Genomic DNA, 16574 nt, shown 5'->3' with positions numbered 1-16574 from the left:
ATAACATCCTCTGACAGATCTATAGACATAACTAATAATTTGTAACATTTAATACGAGTCTAGTATTGCATTACATCCGTACAAAACGCTTATAAACGATGAATAATTACTGATACATATGAAAGTAAATTAAAACAAACGTATACTATATTAGTAAGTGATTTAGAGATATTGAAGACATTCTTTATTTTAGCTGCTTGAAATGCCGAAACTTTGAGAAATGCAAAACTTTGGGCTGGAAACGCAACAAGCATTTCGTAGCGCACAGAGAATGCGCAACAGCAGATTCGTGCAGAAGGAGGATGTTTCATGAACGCGCTTCGGGACTGTCACTAGAGGGCAATATTGTGACGCAGCTTTCTCATTTATGTCTAGACAATCGTTGTCAAAATTAACAATAATCAGAATTCAGTTTACATGTATCATTCGTTACATTTGGTGTTTTTCTGTCTTTATTTTTTATTATTATATTTTATCCAAACCCAGACTTACGGACTAATCATGTATTCATTATTCTGAATGAACCACTTCATCCGGGTCATTTTAGTGCTTTGAACTGAAATGCCACAAATATTGCGCAAACCTGAGAGTGCAGGTCGAGAGCGCGGTTGACTGTGAATGGGGTGAGAGGTGGCGAGAGGAGGAGTAGCAGGACGGAGGAATTAAGGAGTGCGTGGAGGAGAGCTCACGAGCTCCACGGAAACACAAACGCAGCTACTTCCGCCCACACTAAAGATGGCGGCTCCCTTCATGGAGAAATTAGCCGAATATTTAGGTTCATCCGAACCGGCGGTGCGATTGATTTTGTCAATCTTATTAGGTAAGTGACCGGCGCACAAGTGAGATCTTTTAGGCTCCGTTGAGAGTTTGTAATGAGTGTCGTTAGGAGTCATTAAAAACGTGGACAGTTATGTGCTTGTATAGTTGTACTAGAAGTGTTCTCAAGTCACACAGCTGTGTACTATGCTCCCAGCAACACTAAATAACACTGTACCAACACCAGCTCTCTCCATTCACACCGACTCTAGCCAGAATCAAGGGTGACCTACATGTCAGGCGAGATTTCATGGTTAACTGCACACAACTGCCGTGAATGCTCTGGCTAAAATACTCTCAGGCTCGTCTGATTATTCTGCTACTGAGTTTTAACGTTAGTTGTTTGATCTACAGTTAGTTGTAACCTTTCAATGCAAATGAAGCTGAGTTCAGCGTTAACTGCTCAACCCCTTCAACCAGATGAATGTCATGTGGGGCAGCTGAACCTGGATAGAAGCGCCTGTTTGATCATTTGCATGCTTTCAGCTCAAAGACTGTTACATTACTGTCTTTAATGCGTGTCAGTGAAGTTTTAACAATATGGGTCTATGTAGCCTCAGAATGATGCCTACTAAACTAATGCAAATTTTCCAGGGCTTTTTTTGCTTGATGCCTTCGTTGATGCATGAGTCAGTTTCTATTGTAAATCTGTAGTGAATTAAACCCCGAATATTTAAATATTTATTCATGCATGTATGACAAAAAATGAAATGCAGAGCTATGAATCAGAGAATGAGGACTTGCTACACACTAAAGTTAAAAGGCATCAGAAAACACTAAAAAACAGACTGGGGTTGCACAATATATATTTACATGCTCACGTAAAGCAGAGTTTTTTTAATAGTTAAACCGCATTAATTTTATTTCAAGTGTTTGTTGTAAAATATCATAGGATTTGAATATCGGTCATAAGATGGGAAGAATCATTAACTTGTCAGTGTCATCCATTATTTTAATACTGGTACACCCCTTATTCTTTGCTTAAGATCACACTGCTGTAGGCATCCATTGAGAATTTCAGAGGTGTGTTCAGTTGTGCTTTCAGAAACCTGTTTTTTTTTAATATATTCTAGTTTGACTTGTAATTGACCACACCCTCAAAACAGACCTTTCACATTCCTATCTGTCTAAGCTTCCTCTGGTGTGCCGAACCCACAAAAGACAATTGTTATGTGCCATAATGTGTGTTCATTTGCATCACTTCATACACCTAATCTGTTTCTCTCTGTTTTCCCTGTAGGTTATCCCTTTGCACTGGTGTACCGGTGCTTTTTATTCCATCAATCTGCAACAGTTGTTCATCTCTTCCACACATTCTCTGGGCTGGCACTGGCCACGTTTAATTTTGGTGAGAGAGAGAAGGAAGCAGGGAAAGAGTGAAGAAGTGAAAGAGCTCATAACTAGTGTCTTTACAGCTGTAACATGTTTAAGTTAGACCTACTTGCTTTTTTTAGGAAGATGCTAATGTGCATGATAAGACAGTCTTAAGATGTACGAAAGGGCTTGTCAGCCAGCACTCAGCTGCCCACAGTTAGCGGCTGTTGGTCCATATTTGGACTGGAGCGTTTCTAGTGTAGTTCAGCTCCCCTAGTTTCCCTAATCTTGAACTTGCTTGGTTCACACACATTCGATTGTGTCTCATCTCATGACACAAAAGAGTTGAGTCTAACAGATAATATCGGAAGCATTCTCAGTTCTGAACAACATCAAAGCTGGTCTTTTTTTCTTACCAGTCGTCATCTCAAATACAATCTGTAAATTTGTGCAAGTTCAAATGGGAGTTTTAAAAGATTTACAATATTTGTTATGTAATATCACAGTTCTATTTCAGACAGGGTTTTTTTGTCTATGTGGTTGATTTTGTCAAAGATATGATTCAGCAGATTTTTATAAATTTTGAAATTTTTTTCAGTTTCCTAATTTGAAAACAATTGCTCCAAAATTCTTAAAATATTACACTACTGTTTAACAGTTTTGTTTTTTTTTTATGTTTTTGAAAGACGTCTCATACTTAACACTGCACAGTAATATAACACAGTAGTATTGTGAAATATTATCACAATTCAATTTAAAATCATTCCAGTATGCTGTTTTGCTCCTATTATTATTGTTGTTGAAAACAGTTGTGCTGCTTATTGTTTTTTTTTTGTGGAACTGATACATTTTTTCATGATTCTTTGATGAATATAAGGTTCAAAAGAACAGCATTTACTTGAAATCGAAATCTTTTTGTAGCAGCGTAAAAGTCTTTACTATTACTTTTCAGCTATTCAATGCATCCTTGATTAATAAAAGTTTTTGTTCCTTTCAAAACAAAACAAAAAAGAAAAGAAATACAGATCCAAGACTTTTGAACAGTAGTGTATATTACTCGTAAAGTTAATAAACACATAGCATTAAGGGTTTTTAGTTTTATTTTTTATGGTAACATGTTAGATGTCCAATGAAAGTGCTTTGGCCCCTCCCAGATTTCCTCTTGGATAATTTTTCACTTGTTTGAACACTGAAGATAGAATTGTGCTCTGTAAAGTTATTGACTATTTAGTGTCCTTGAGAATAATGGTGGAAAATAAAGGGTATCCTGACTTACTGCTCTGCAGTCTGTGGTAATGATTTCCTGATGACTGTGGCTTTGTTATAAAGAAGATTGTGACAGAGAGTCATGAGGTTTTGTTGCCATGGCGATAACCCCTGTGGTGAGAATGTAGTTAATGGGAATATGAGTGGCAGGCTGAAAAGCAAACTAATGAAACTGAAGCGTGTTGTGTTGGGAAATGTGAAAATTAACTTGTGTATTTGATTTCTTTGTGCTGCATTCGGATCTAACAGCAGGTCTGTCTCTCTTTGTCGTTATCTGAGATATTTGACTTGTGTTTGTTTTATTGAGTCTATCACTTTGATAGTTCAGCCAAAAATGATAGTATTCTCTTTCTCAGCGTCATTCACTTACAGTCACGTTGTTCCAAACTCTTCTGAGTTTTCCTTAGAAGATCACAAAAGAAGAATTTTCAAAGAATGTCCTAGTCGCTTTTTACTTTTATTCCATATAATGAACGTGAATGGAAACTGGGTCTGACAGGCTTTAAAATGTCAAAGAAATCTGCAAAATATAATTAATGTATCATAAATGTAGTTAAGTTCATGCAACTATATTTCAGTCATAACGTGTCTCATGAGCAAATATTTTTATTATCAAAGGTGCTGCATTTGATTTGTCAGTAAATAACTGTAAAATTTCCTTCTGTACTAAAACTGTCATATGATTTCAGAAAAAGTAGCTTATAGTGGACTATAAGAAAATATCACTTTTATTATACTTTTAATTGTGTCCGTTATTTTGGAGTTTGACGTATGTACCCATTCAATTTCATTATATAGAAAAAAAGAGAGACCTTCAAAAAGGTCATCACTCATTCAATAAAAAAAAAAAAATTCTCCTTTTGTGTTCCACAGAAGAAAGAAAATCATACTGGTTTGAAATGACGCGAGGTTGAGTAAATGATAGCAGAGCTGTCAGTTTTGTCAGAAGTATTCTGTTCAATTCTGGTTCTCCACATTGTTGATAAAGTGTTATATTGTTTTCTCATGGTCAGCTAGTACTGGAATGCAATAACACCATCTCTCCATGTCCTTCTCTCAGGGTCTCAGGTCTGTCACTCCCTCTTATGTGTAGTCATTCAGTTCTTGTTGCTGAGGCTGATGGGAAGGACAGTCACATGCGTTTTGAGTAGCTTTATCTTTCAGATGGTGAGAAAACGCACACATTCTCACACACACACACACACACATACAATCTCTTTTTCTGTTTTTGTGCTCTTGACGTGATCTTGTGTATGAAATGTTGCAAGCTTATCAGTACCCTGTTGGATTATGTATTTAACCCTCATTTTAACAGCTAAAACATGTTTAACATTGAAGACTCAGATTAAATTAAAACTGGTGTACTCATGCCAGTTTGCTATTTTGGTTTTCCTACTTTGTTTTTGCTGAGGTCGAATTGACCCAAGTGGAAACATTAATGGAATGTCTAGCAGCCACATTTCTGAAAAGTGCATGTCTACTGTGGTAAAACAAGAGTGATATAGAGCTAATAATATGTGCCACTTGAGTTTTGATTAGGTCAGAAGTACCTAAAAGAATGTGAAGGGGAAATAAGAGCTTAAGTCACTGGTGTATATTTTTAGCAATAGCCAAAAAAACATTGTATGGGTCAAAATTATTGATTCTTCTTTTATTCCAAAAATCATCAGGATATTAATCAAAGATCATGTTCCATGAAGTTATTTTGTAGATTTCCTACTGTAAATATATAAAAATTTTATTTTTGTTTAGTAATATGCATAGCTAAGAATTAATTTGGACAAATTTAAAGGCGATTTTCTCAATATTTAGTTTTTTTTGCACTCTCAGATTCCAGATTTTCAAATAGTTGTATCTCTGCCAAATATTGTCCAATCCTAATAAAGCATACATCAATTGAAAGCTTATTTATTCAGTTTTCGGATGATGTATACATCTTAATTTCGACTGGTTTTGTGGTCCATGGTCACAAATACCTTTAGGGTCACTTTAACCTCAGACATTGACTTTACTGTTTTAATCTCAACAGAACCTGAAGGTATTTTTTGTGTTTTTGTGTGGCAGATATATCTGTTGATGGGTTATTACTACACAGCTACAGATGAGTATGATATCAAATGGACCATGCCTCACTGTGTCCTCACACTCAAACTCATCGGTATGATACCTGCTTTTAATTCCCTTGTCTTCCTCATCTGTTACACCGCAGAAATACTGTATTGATTCTTTTTAACTATTTATCACAAGGCACTGAAAGTAAATCAACATTTACAAACACTCACAAAATACCATGGTACAATAATGGTCAATTAGCATGAATAATTTTCATAACAACTGATCATGTCATGCCAGTACTGATGATGATTTCATGTTCTCATTGCAGGTTTAGCACTCGATTACTACGACGGTGGAAAAGAACAGGTGAGTGAGACTTAATGAGCTGCTATTAACTTCCACCGTTTCTGTCTTCCTTTGCTCTGTTGTTCACCTGGTTTCCTCCTATTATTATCTCCCTCCTTTTCCTCTTCCTGCATCACTCTCTGCATTTTTTATGCATGATTTGAGCACAAGGAGGAACTGATGGGGAACCACTAAGTATCTTCTTCAGTTGTGTAGCAGCAGTTCTGCTAAATGATCATTATGGATCAGTGTAATGATGCCTGGCAAGGCGAAGTGTAGTGAAAGTTCCCTGAGATGTAATTGTGTAATCTGTAAATTCTCTACTGCAGTCAACTCATCTGTGGCTCAGATTAAACACCTCTGTCCTAAATATTAACAGTAGCCATGGCTTAACACAGTTGGCTTCTTCATGTGATGGCATGTAAGCAGTTATATCACTGTTGATTTCTCCCTCTGTGTCAATTACTGACACTCTAGAAAGCTGTTTTTCACTCATCTTAAAGCAATGTTTTTTTGTTTTTTTTGAGGGTTTAAAGATTACCAGATGACCGATGATAGACCCTTTTACACCTGGTATTAACTCAGATGATGTGTTCACAAGTGATCAGATAGATAAGTAGTTCTGGAGAAACAAACTGTCTGAATTACACTACTGTCCAAACGTTTGGGGTCAGTAAGAAATGCTGTTTTTTTTTCTTTTTGAGAGAAAATAATACTTTAATTCAGCAAGGATGCATTAATTTAATCAAAAGTGAAAGTAAAGACGTTTATAATGTTTATAATAGAATTTTATTTCAAATAAATGCTGTCCTTTTGAACTTTCTGTTCATCAACTCATCCTGAACAAATCACAGTTTCTGCAAAAATAATAAGCAGCACAACTGTTTTCAACATTGATAATAAGGAATGTTTCTTGAGCACCAAATCAACATATATTAATACTTTTTATTTATAGGCACTTTTCTCAACACTCCGCACAATAAATATACAAACAAGACAATAAGAAAACAAAAAAGAAATACCACATACAAAGACAAAACAGAGTAAAGAAGGACTAGAGAATTAAACTATAGGTGAGATATGCAATCTTAAACAAGTGAGAGAAAAGTGATAGAGAGTCAATATTTCTGATTTCTGGTGGTAGTGAAGAGCAGAGCAGCAAAATGCCCTGCTCCCCATGGTGGAGAGGCGAGGAAAAGGAACAGTAAGGTGAAGAGAAGAAGCAGTTTGAAGTGAGCGAGAGGGGGTATGGATGTGGAGGAGGTCAGACAGATATGAAGGGGCAAGATTATGGATGACCTTGAAAGTGAACAAAATCTTAAAGTCAATGCGAAAGTTAACTGGGAGCCAGTGAAGCTGCTGCAAAACGGGAGTGATGTGGTGAAAGTAGGGGATTCTGGTGATAATACGGGCTGCTGAGTTTTGAAGCAATTGAAGCTTATAGAGGGATTTGTGAGGAAGACCAAAGAGAAGATAATTACAATAATCGATGCGGGAGATGACAAGATTGTAAACAAGAATAGCAGTAGTATGAGGGGTACGGGAAGGGTGAAGGCAGTTAATATTACGTAGATGAAAATAGGCGGACCGGGTGATTTTATTATTATGTGAATGAAATGACAGTGTACTGTCCAGGAGGACACACAAACTCTTAACCTGAGGAGAATGGAAGACAGAGGAATTAGCAATTGAAAGAGAAATACTATTACTTTTGGATAAAGTTGATTTAGTGCCAATTAGAAGAAATTCCGTTTTGTTACTGTTAAGTTTGAGAAAATTAGATGAAAACCAGGATTTAAGTTCGTTGAGACAGTCAATGAGAGCGGAAGGAGGGAGAGTGGAATTGGGTTTACTGGAGAGATAGAGTTGGGTGTCATCTGCGTAACAGTGAAATAGGATATTGTATTCCTGAAAGATATTGACAAGAGGATGAAGATAAATGATGAAAAGAAGGGGACCCAGGACAGAGCCCTGAGGCACACCAGTATTAATGGAAGAATGAGATATTAGAATGATTTTTGAGGGATCATGTGACGCTGATGATTGGAGTAATGGAATAAATAAATCATGGGAATAAATTACATTTTAAAACATATTAAAATAGAAAATAGTTATTTTGAATTGTAATAATATTTCACAATATAACTGTTTTTATAGAATTAAATGCTGCCTTGATGAGCATAAAAGACTTATTTCAAAATAAAAAAAAATCTTGCCAACCCCAAACTTTAAAATGTTATCTTTTCCGCAACATGTTATCTTCAACAGCAAGTTCTAATTTCCCAACTCCTCTCTTTTAATTCATTGACTCATTTGTTTTTATCTAACAGTCTCAGATGAGTGCAGAACAGAAGAAGTCTGCCCTCAGCTCTACGCCGTCTTTGTTGGAGGTCTTTGGTTTCTCATATTTCTATGGAGGCTTCCTGGTAGGGCCTCAGTTCACACTGCTAAGCTACCAGAAACTGGTGTCTCGAGAGATGTCCGATGTCCCTGGACAACCACCCAGTAGGTAAGTGCACATGATTTCACAGTCTTACAATCCCATCTCAGTCAGATTCTTTCAAACCAATGGTTTTACCTCTTGTCAACAGTTGTTTCTTACCATTTAGTGGACACTTTTCATCCAAAGGTATTTTAAGGATTCATTTGTCCATTACAAGGACAGTTCCTGTCTTGTTACTTTTGTTACTTGCTCAAGAGCACTGTGATTATGAACAAGTCTTAGTAACTTACTTGCACTTTCAACATGCCTAATCTTTTTTTTTTATCTTTATCCATTATGCTATTGACATTCATATAGGCACTGGGTGCTCTGATGTTATTGTCCTTCTGCACAACTGGCCCTAGAGTTAGAAAATCTAATTACAAATGAGATATATTTCTTGTAGAAATTATTACTGCTGAAAATGAACATTCTGTATTTTGTTATTTGTCTATGAATTGCAGCAGTGAATAATGGATCACATCATGAGGAAGATAAATGATTATCAATGCATGAAAAGTCAATCAAAATGCAGACAGTTTTTGATACGCTTTTCCAGACATGGTTTTTTTTTTTATTATATCCCTTTATGTGAGCAGAGACAAATCATATAGAACGGTGAAACCATTCACAATAACATTCTGCAGAAAAATAACAGTCTTTGCTGCCATTGTTAGTCACCACAGAGCTTATTTGCATAAAGTTAAGCTTTTCTCAACTTTGTTGAATTGCCGGGTGCACCCATATTATGACTCCAATTGTTGCCGTCGCTGGAAATTGAAAATGAGTGATATGTTTGGTCACAAATGCAAGTTATAGTCAGTGTGAACAAGATTTAGGCCACACTGTTTTGACCACAACCTAACCAATACTGTTAAGGCCCATTATAATACTTATAGTCCTCTGATAAGTAACAATTTAATGTAACAAATGTTTCCTCTTTTTGCAGTGTGGTTCCTGCACTGAAGCGATTTGGTTTGGGTCTGATCACCCTAACAATCTTTACGATAGGTGGGGTGCACTACTCCGATAGCTACTTCTTAACAGATGAGTTTGAGGTGAGTGAATCAGTGGATTGTGACTGAACGTAGACAGAGTCACAAAATCACGGTTTCTTATTTAGGTTGTTAACAGCCTTGTACCTGGATCTCGTGAGCTGCCACTTGTTTTTGTGCCAGGATCTTTTCAGTGTGGTCCTGATGTCACAAAAGGCAGAACGAGAGCATTCTTTAAGTCTGTCAGTTACAGTATTGGCAGCTATTTATATATTCTTGGAAATGGGAAACAGTTGCTGCAAGTCAAATATCTGCATTTTGAATGCTGCAGAGGAGGGAGTTAAAATGAGTTCACACAAAGAGTGAAAAATGTTGAAAATGATTCATTGTTAGGGCTGTTCATATGCAGCCCACAATCAGTTGTGTTCATTTTAATCGGTTTAGCTTATCAAATGTCAGTTAATACATTTCAGCAACAATTCAAGCAAATTTAAATAAATCTTCAATCATAATTATTTATTTTTAATTGTTTTTTTAAATCATGTTTTCAAATTTTGAATTGAACACAACATATGGAACACACAGGACATGCTCAGTCCAGCAGTGCACACACACACACACACACAAAGGACACATTTGAAAAGAAAGCACAGGCCACCTAATCAAGAGATGGGCTGTTTAAAAGTAACTATTCTAAATACATGACGAATTAAAAAAAACACAACACTGAGTGCTGAACACTCTGCTTATGATTATAAAGAAAATCTTCAGATAATATATTCAGATAAACGCCAAAGCCTGCCATTGTCTTCTTAAGAAAATATTTGAGAAGTTTTTAAGAATTTTTCCGGAACATTCTCTTGAACTTCTTGGAATTTATCTTTGCTCTATAAAACTTTTCTCTATATATTTTTTGAAAATCTCCCCCCAACACAAAAAAAAAAAAAAAAAAACAATTTTTTTGATTATTTTTGTAAAAGGCAAAATCATGTTTAAAATGAAAGACTTGACTTTTCATAATTCATCAGAAGTGATTAATTTCTTCTTATCCTTTGTTTTGATCTGTGATCCAGGCACATCCATTCTGGTATAAGTGTGTGTACATCTTAGTGTGGGTGAAAATAAACCTGTATAAGTACATCAGCTGCTGGCTAATCACGGTGAGTAAACAGCACAACCCAAATCCCCCATTAAGAGCACACTTGCGGTAATTGAGAGTCATTACGTTTCATGTCAATGAAACCCTGTCAATGTATCCTTATTATCTTCTTCGAGAAGTATTAGCTGTGTAACAAGGCAATTACAAACAAGACGTGGCCTTCTTTTTCTAGCTGAGAATGTGACTCCGACTACTAGACGTGTAAATCTAGCCAAACCTGTTCAGGTTGAGGGAACGTTAAACAGGTTTTCTGGCTTAAAACTGTCTGTAGTTTGCGTTTTATAGGTGTGTTTGCATTATTTTGATTTTGGTTTCGGTTTTTTTGACATGTTTGACATCACAGTTCTTTCTTTGTCCTGGAATTTTTCTTTGACATTTAGTGACCCAAAAAAGTTGAAATGTTAAACTTAAAATGTCTGAATGTCATTACATTGGATATTTTTTTTTTTTTTAAATATATGTCCAAATACTTTTTGGGGCCACTGTAGCTTTCACTGTAAATCTTTTGTAAGATTTTTGTAAGGAATCACTGAATGCAGATTTATATCTCATATGTTTATATTCATATACATACGTACTTAGGAAGGTGTGTGTGTACTCTCTGGGCTGGGCTACAATGGGAAGAACGAAAAAGGGGAGCACCAATGGGATGCCTGCGCAAATGTGAGGGTGTGGCTATTTGAGACCACACCCCTCTTCACAGGCACCATCAATTCCTTCAACATCAACACAAATGCTTGGGTGGCCAGGTATGCACATGCTTTTATAAATTGCAATCAGAGTCTTTTTTTATTTTGTCAAATTTTCTCTAATTTCTTTTTCTTTCCACCCACTTGTTCGGTACAGGCATGTGTTTAAGAGGTTGAGGTTTTTGGGTAACAAGTTGTTATCTCAAATGTTCACATTGTTATTCCTGGCGATCTGGCACGGCTTGCACTCAGGGTACCTCATCTGCTTCTCCTTGGAGTTCATCATTGTCAATGTGGAGAAGCAGGTAACCATGGCAACATTGCTATACCAGACATGAGGCTTGAAGTTGTTTAGAATCGAGATGACTAAAGTCTTTGAGTCACTTACTTTCAGCCAGCTGAAGGCAGATCTGAAAGTTTACAGCTTTGAAGATACAGTGTTTCTGAGTTTAGTAACTCGCTGAGAATTATTAGAAATAATAGCATTGCTCTTATGTAAGTGATGGAATGAAACAAACTGCATTCTAGGATCCTTATAGATCAATAGTAAGGTTATCAGTCATTAAATGTATCTTGAACAGCTTACACAGAGTATATAGTCACATGCACAAACACACAATTCTGTTCATAAGTGGGTTGGAAAGATTTTAAAAGAAAGAAGTCCACAGGGCTTCATTTAGTTTGTCAAAGATACAGTAAAAACAAAAATGTTGTGAAATATTATTACAATTTAAAATAACTTTTCTTTTTTAATATATTCTGAAATATAATTTATTATTCCTTTGAAATATAAGTTATACAGCTTTGAAGCTGAATTTTCAGCACCATTACTCCAGTCTTCAGTGTCACACGATCCTTCAGAAATCATTCTAATATGATGATTTTCTGCTTAAGAAACATTTCTTATTATCAATTTTGAAAACAGCTGTGCTGCTTAATATTACTGTGGAAACCAATATACATTTTTATTCAGGATTCTTTGAATAGAAAATTCAGAAGAACAACATTTATTTGAAATGGTAATATTTTATAACATTATATACATGTCTTTACTTTCACTTTGCTGATAAACTTAATGCATTCTTTCTAAATAAAAGTGTTAACTTCTTAAAAAAAAGAATCAAACCAGACTTTTGAACAGCATAAAAAGGTGCAGTCATTGAGATGACTGATTGAGATACTAAACTGCATTTTCAGATTTGGAAACAGATGGTGAGATTCAGTTGGCAATGACAGTATGGTACTTAAGAAGGGCAGTTGCAGTTGTTGCAAGTAGTTTGCTTGTAAAATACACTCTTACAGGTTGCAGACAGCTGTGAGTATGTGAGGAAGCATCTCACCCTTGTAGTCCTGACAAATAGTGCTCACGTCAGAAAATGTGAGACATCAGTAGGCATTAAATGAAAGTCAATGGAATGTTTAAAAATGACGTTTCCTGTCTGAGCCAGAACACATTTTTTTGATTAATGCATATGGTACAGCTTGATCATTAACCTTCTCGGGAGAAAAAGAAAACAAGTAGAAATGTAATATTGTTCAGGGAACTCTGGCTCTAGGCGAGATTGAAACATTGTGCATGTTTACGTGCGGGATGTGTCCACCGGTGCAGAATGAGTGGAGCAAAGTGTTTTCACTTTATTTATTTTTTTATGGGAACTACGTGACAGGCTCATACAGGGAATTTGACAAAGGAGCAAAGCAAGCAACATTTTTAACAGCATTTATTAATGTAGCTTCATGTTAATTAACCCTTTTCACAGACTGTGATGATGAGTTTCTAAATCTAGCAAAGTTTTTTATATTGTTAAAAATGTTTTTGTACATTTATAACATGTTACTTTTGTAGTATTCATTCTATAATGAAGAAATAATATACAATCTCTGAATATTTATTTATTTGTTTCTTTTCTACTCAACAATTACTACATTAAATTCATAGAAACCCTATAGTTTATTTTAATTTCACACATATTCAAACTAAAAAAATTAGTTAAAGAATTGTTCATTCATGTTTATTCTTAATGCATAAGTTAAAGCATATTGAGCATTTCCTCTGCACCAGTGGACACGTGCCATTAGACAAAGGCTTTAGAAGGTAGATAAAAATACTAAAACTCTTTTGTAAATATTTTTGCAGGCTCAGTCACTGGTGCGGGACAGTCCTTTGCTGGCATCTGTCGCTCAGAGTCATCTGTATCCATTTGTGTATGTAATACAGCAGTTAATTCACTGGCTATTTATGGGATACCCTCTGGTGCCATTCTGCCTCTTCACTTACGACAAGTGGCTCAAGGTGTGTACTTACTCCTCAGGGCTTCGTTTGTCATGAATCTGATGTTGGATGTCCATGATCCTTACCACCTGTTTCCATCCATATTGTAAAGTGTTGCAAGTGTTATTTACATTTTGAACATTTTTGTTTTCCAGGTTTACTCCTCTATATATTTCTGTGGTCACATATTTTTCTTGGTTGCCTTTCTTGTCCTGCCATACCTCCGCAAGGTGTTCGTGCCTCGAAAAAGAGGCAGTGAGAAAAAGGAGGATTAATTAAAATGGTAAATTTAGCATCTGCCTTTTCTAAACACTACTGTTTGTGCCAGCTGCCTGTTCTCACTGTTTTTCTGAGTGTGACTGTGTCATGTCTATTCTTTCCTGTGTTTTCGGCAGCAGTGGAATCTAAAGCTGCCTTCAGGTCATATTCAGTACTCTTATAAGCACCTTCACAACGTCTTAATTACCAGTTGGAAACTCAAAATATTCTTTGGTCTGTTTATATTTATGATTATTATTTAATGTGATCCAATCTAAAAGATCGCAGAAATCATTCGAACATGATGATTTGGTGTTTAAGAAGAATTTCTTATCATTATTAATGTTGAAACAGTTGTCCTGCGTAATATTTTTGTGAAAACCACGATAGTTTTTTTTTTTTTTCAGGATCCCTTGATGAATAAAAAACATTTATTTTAAATTGATTATAAATGATAAATGACCCCAAATTTTTTAACGGTAATGTATGTCACTTTATCTATGTTACTGCATGTGCAAAAAAAATTTTAATAATAATCATAACAAATTCAAAAATGTAAACAAAAGCATGAAAAAAATCAACACACCTTGCAAATATTACTGAATTTTGAACTTACATGAAACATGATGTTTTGAGCAGAACCTAATGATAAATACAGTTAAGTTTGTAATTATTTTGTGTAGTTTTTTTTTTTTTTTTTCTCATTCTGATGCAAATCACTTGAACCCACAACTTGATTACAGCTTTTGAACATGTATTTTCCCAGGAGGACTTATAAGCAGCATAATCATACTTCATTAGATCATGGCTGATGATTCAGTTAGGATCAATGTAACCATAAGCCATTTAAAGGGATACTCCATCCCAAAATGAAAATTTTGTCATTAATCACTTACCCCCATGTCATTCCAAACCCGTAACAGCTCTGTTCATCTTCGGTACACAATTTAAAAATTTTTGATGAAAACCGGGAGGCCTGTGACTGTCCCATAGACTGCCAAGTAAATAACAGTGTCAAGGTCCATAAAAGGTATGAAAAGCATCATCAGAATACTCCATGTGCCATCATTGATTCAACTGTAACGTTATGAAGCGACGAGAATACTTTTTGTCCATGAAGAAAACAAAAATAACGACTTTATTCAACACTGGACAGTGTTATTTATTTGGCAGTCTATGGGACAGTCTCAAGCCTCCCGGTTTTCATCCAAAATATCTTAAATTGTGTTCCGAAGATGAACCAAGCTTTTATGGGTTTGGAACGACATAGGAGTTAAGTGATTAATGACAAAATTTTAATTTTAGGATGGAGTAACCCTTTAATTCCAGCAGGAAAAATGTATCCATCCCTCTATCTCACAAAGCTTTTCACTGGCTCTGCCGCAGTGTTTCATTCATCCAAGTCTTTGTAGAATGTCTGTTTATTTGTTTACACCACATTTACTTTAATTTGTGAATTTTTCCTGTCATCCAAGTGTTTTTTGAATAAGTGACGAAGCAGATTCTTTAGCAATCTCTTACTGAAAGTGCTTAAGATGTGACCGTGTGAAAATGTCAAATGATCCACCTTTTTCCCTCTTTTTCTTACACAGGTTTGTTTGCAGCTGTCTAAGTTTGAATGAAGTGAACTGTGACTTTTAAAGAGCACCTGAAGAGGACAAATTTTAAGGCCTTTAGTAATATATTACTATTTACATACAGCACTGATGGATGTGTACAAACGTTAGTCTGATGGAAGTTCTTTGGGAGTTGTGGTGGACTAATGAAGAAGGTTGAAAGCTGCAGAAATACAAGCTTTTCTATGGTTCATTATGTGTTAACTAAGATTTACCGATGTTTGGTGGCTCAAAATAGTTACTGTATACTGTATCTCATACCTTTGCACTCATTACTCAGTAATGATCTCATTTCCTGTTTCCTGTCTCATCAGAGAACTGACTTTTGGCTGATGGAAACAAATGAGATGTTTTGTTTTCCTCTGCTAGGAATATTTCAGCCTCACTTACCCTTAAAAAGACTATGAAATGTGAAACTAACAAAAGAGTGAATGGTGACACAGCATCTTCTGGCATTGTAAATGAATGTTCTTCATTTTTATGAAGGTTTTTTTTTTTTTTTTTTGGATCAGAAAATTCAGATGGGGATTCTTCTTTTTTTGGGAATGGGTTTTATGGTAACAACATTTTTTTAATAGCTTTTTTGACACTTTAATAAAAAGGATCATCATTCTGTCATCTCATCCTCTCACTCCACTTAACACTGTCTGTCTATCCATCTGACACTTTCCTGTTCACTCCATTTTCTCCAGAAAATCGTTTTGTCCAGTGTGTGAATATGATGGTAAATTTGTGTCAGTATTATTAAGAGCAGAGTATTTAAATTATAACAAGTAGTTTAGTGAGCAGTCAACTAAACTGTGCACACTAATGGCACTATTAAAAACTGCTGTGTTATGCTGTGTAAAATCCTTAAAAAGTGTCAGTGTGTATTTCTCATCACACACCAAGATCGTTTTTTTTTTCTTTGCAATCTGCTCTCAGTAACTCTTACGCATATTTGCCTTCATATCTGTTTTGTATGACATGACATATTGAAGATCCTTGGCACAAATATAAGCCTACATCACTCTTCAGTGAGGGCTAAAACCTGCTCCCAGATTCAATCCAAGGGAGCAGAGGCTCACTGTAGCATCAGAGTTGTTTTATAATATTTATACATGTGGTTGCAAATATTATTGATGTAAAAATTGTTTTTGGGAAACGACTACTTCTGCCTTACTGCTACCAAATGAAAAAAAAAAAAAAAAAGTGAGTGTGAGAGAAAAAATTACTTTTAAATAAAGCCGTTTTTGTAATATTAATTAAAAAATGCTGGATTTTAACAAAGTCTGCTCGAGTGTGTTCTGGTGTTTTTGAGTTGTGGT

The 16574-nt window shown here is 35.5% G+C and overlaps 1 protein-coding gene across 3 annotated transcripts; it reads left to right on the top strand.

Annotated features, from left to right (window-relative positions):
• Positions 1-568: 568 nt before the first annotated feature.
• Positions 569-16541, top strand: LOC109081746 (lysophospholipid acyltransferase 5-like). Of its 3 annotated transcripts, none has more exons than XM_042772107.1 (13): positions 569-820; positions 2057-2164; positions 4457-4563; positions 5461-5554; positions 5780-5817; positions 8127-8305; positions 9228-9336; positions 10347-10433; positions 11015-11181; positions 11279-11426; positions 13259-13414; positions 13549-13676; positions 13789-14324. In XM_042772107.1, exons 1-12 carry the CDS (start codon positions 736-738, stop codon positions 13666-13668), a joined length of 1398 nt encoding a protein of 465 aa, XP_042628041.1. In that variant the 5' UTR covers positions 569-735; the 3' UTR covers positions 13669-13676; positions 13789-14324. The 3 variants fall into 3 exon arrangements, with proteins under 3 accessions (XP_042628041.1, XP_042628040.1, XP_042628042.1); XM_042772106.1 differs by lacking the exon at positions 13789-14324 and adding an exon at positions 15244-16541 and having other exon boundaries at positions 570-820; XM_042772108.1 differs by lacking the exons at positions 569-820; positions 2057-2164; positions 13789-14324 and adding exons at positions 3158-3648; positions 15244-16541.
• Positions 16542-16574: the final 33 nt, after the last annotated feature.

The sequence above is a fragment of the Cyprinus carpio genome, chromosome A16 (genome assembly GCF_018340385.1).
Source record: "Cyprinus carpio isolate SPL01 chromosome A16, ASM1834038v1, whole genome shotgun sequence".
NCBI lineage: Eukaryota > Metazoa > Chordata > Actinopteri > Cypriniformes > Cyprinidae > Cyprinus > Cyprinus carpio.
This window is presented reverse-complemented; position numbering and strand designations above follow the sequence as displayed.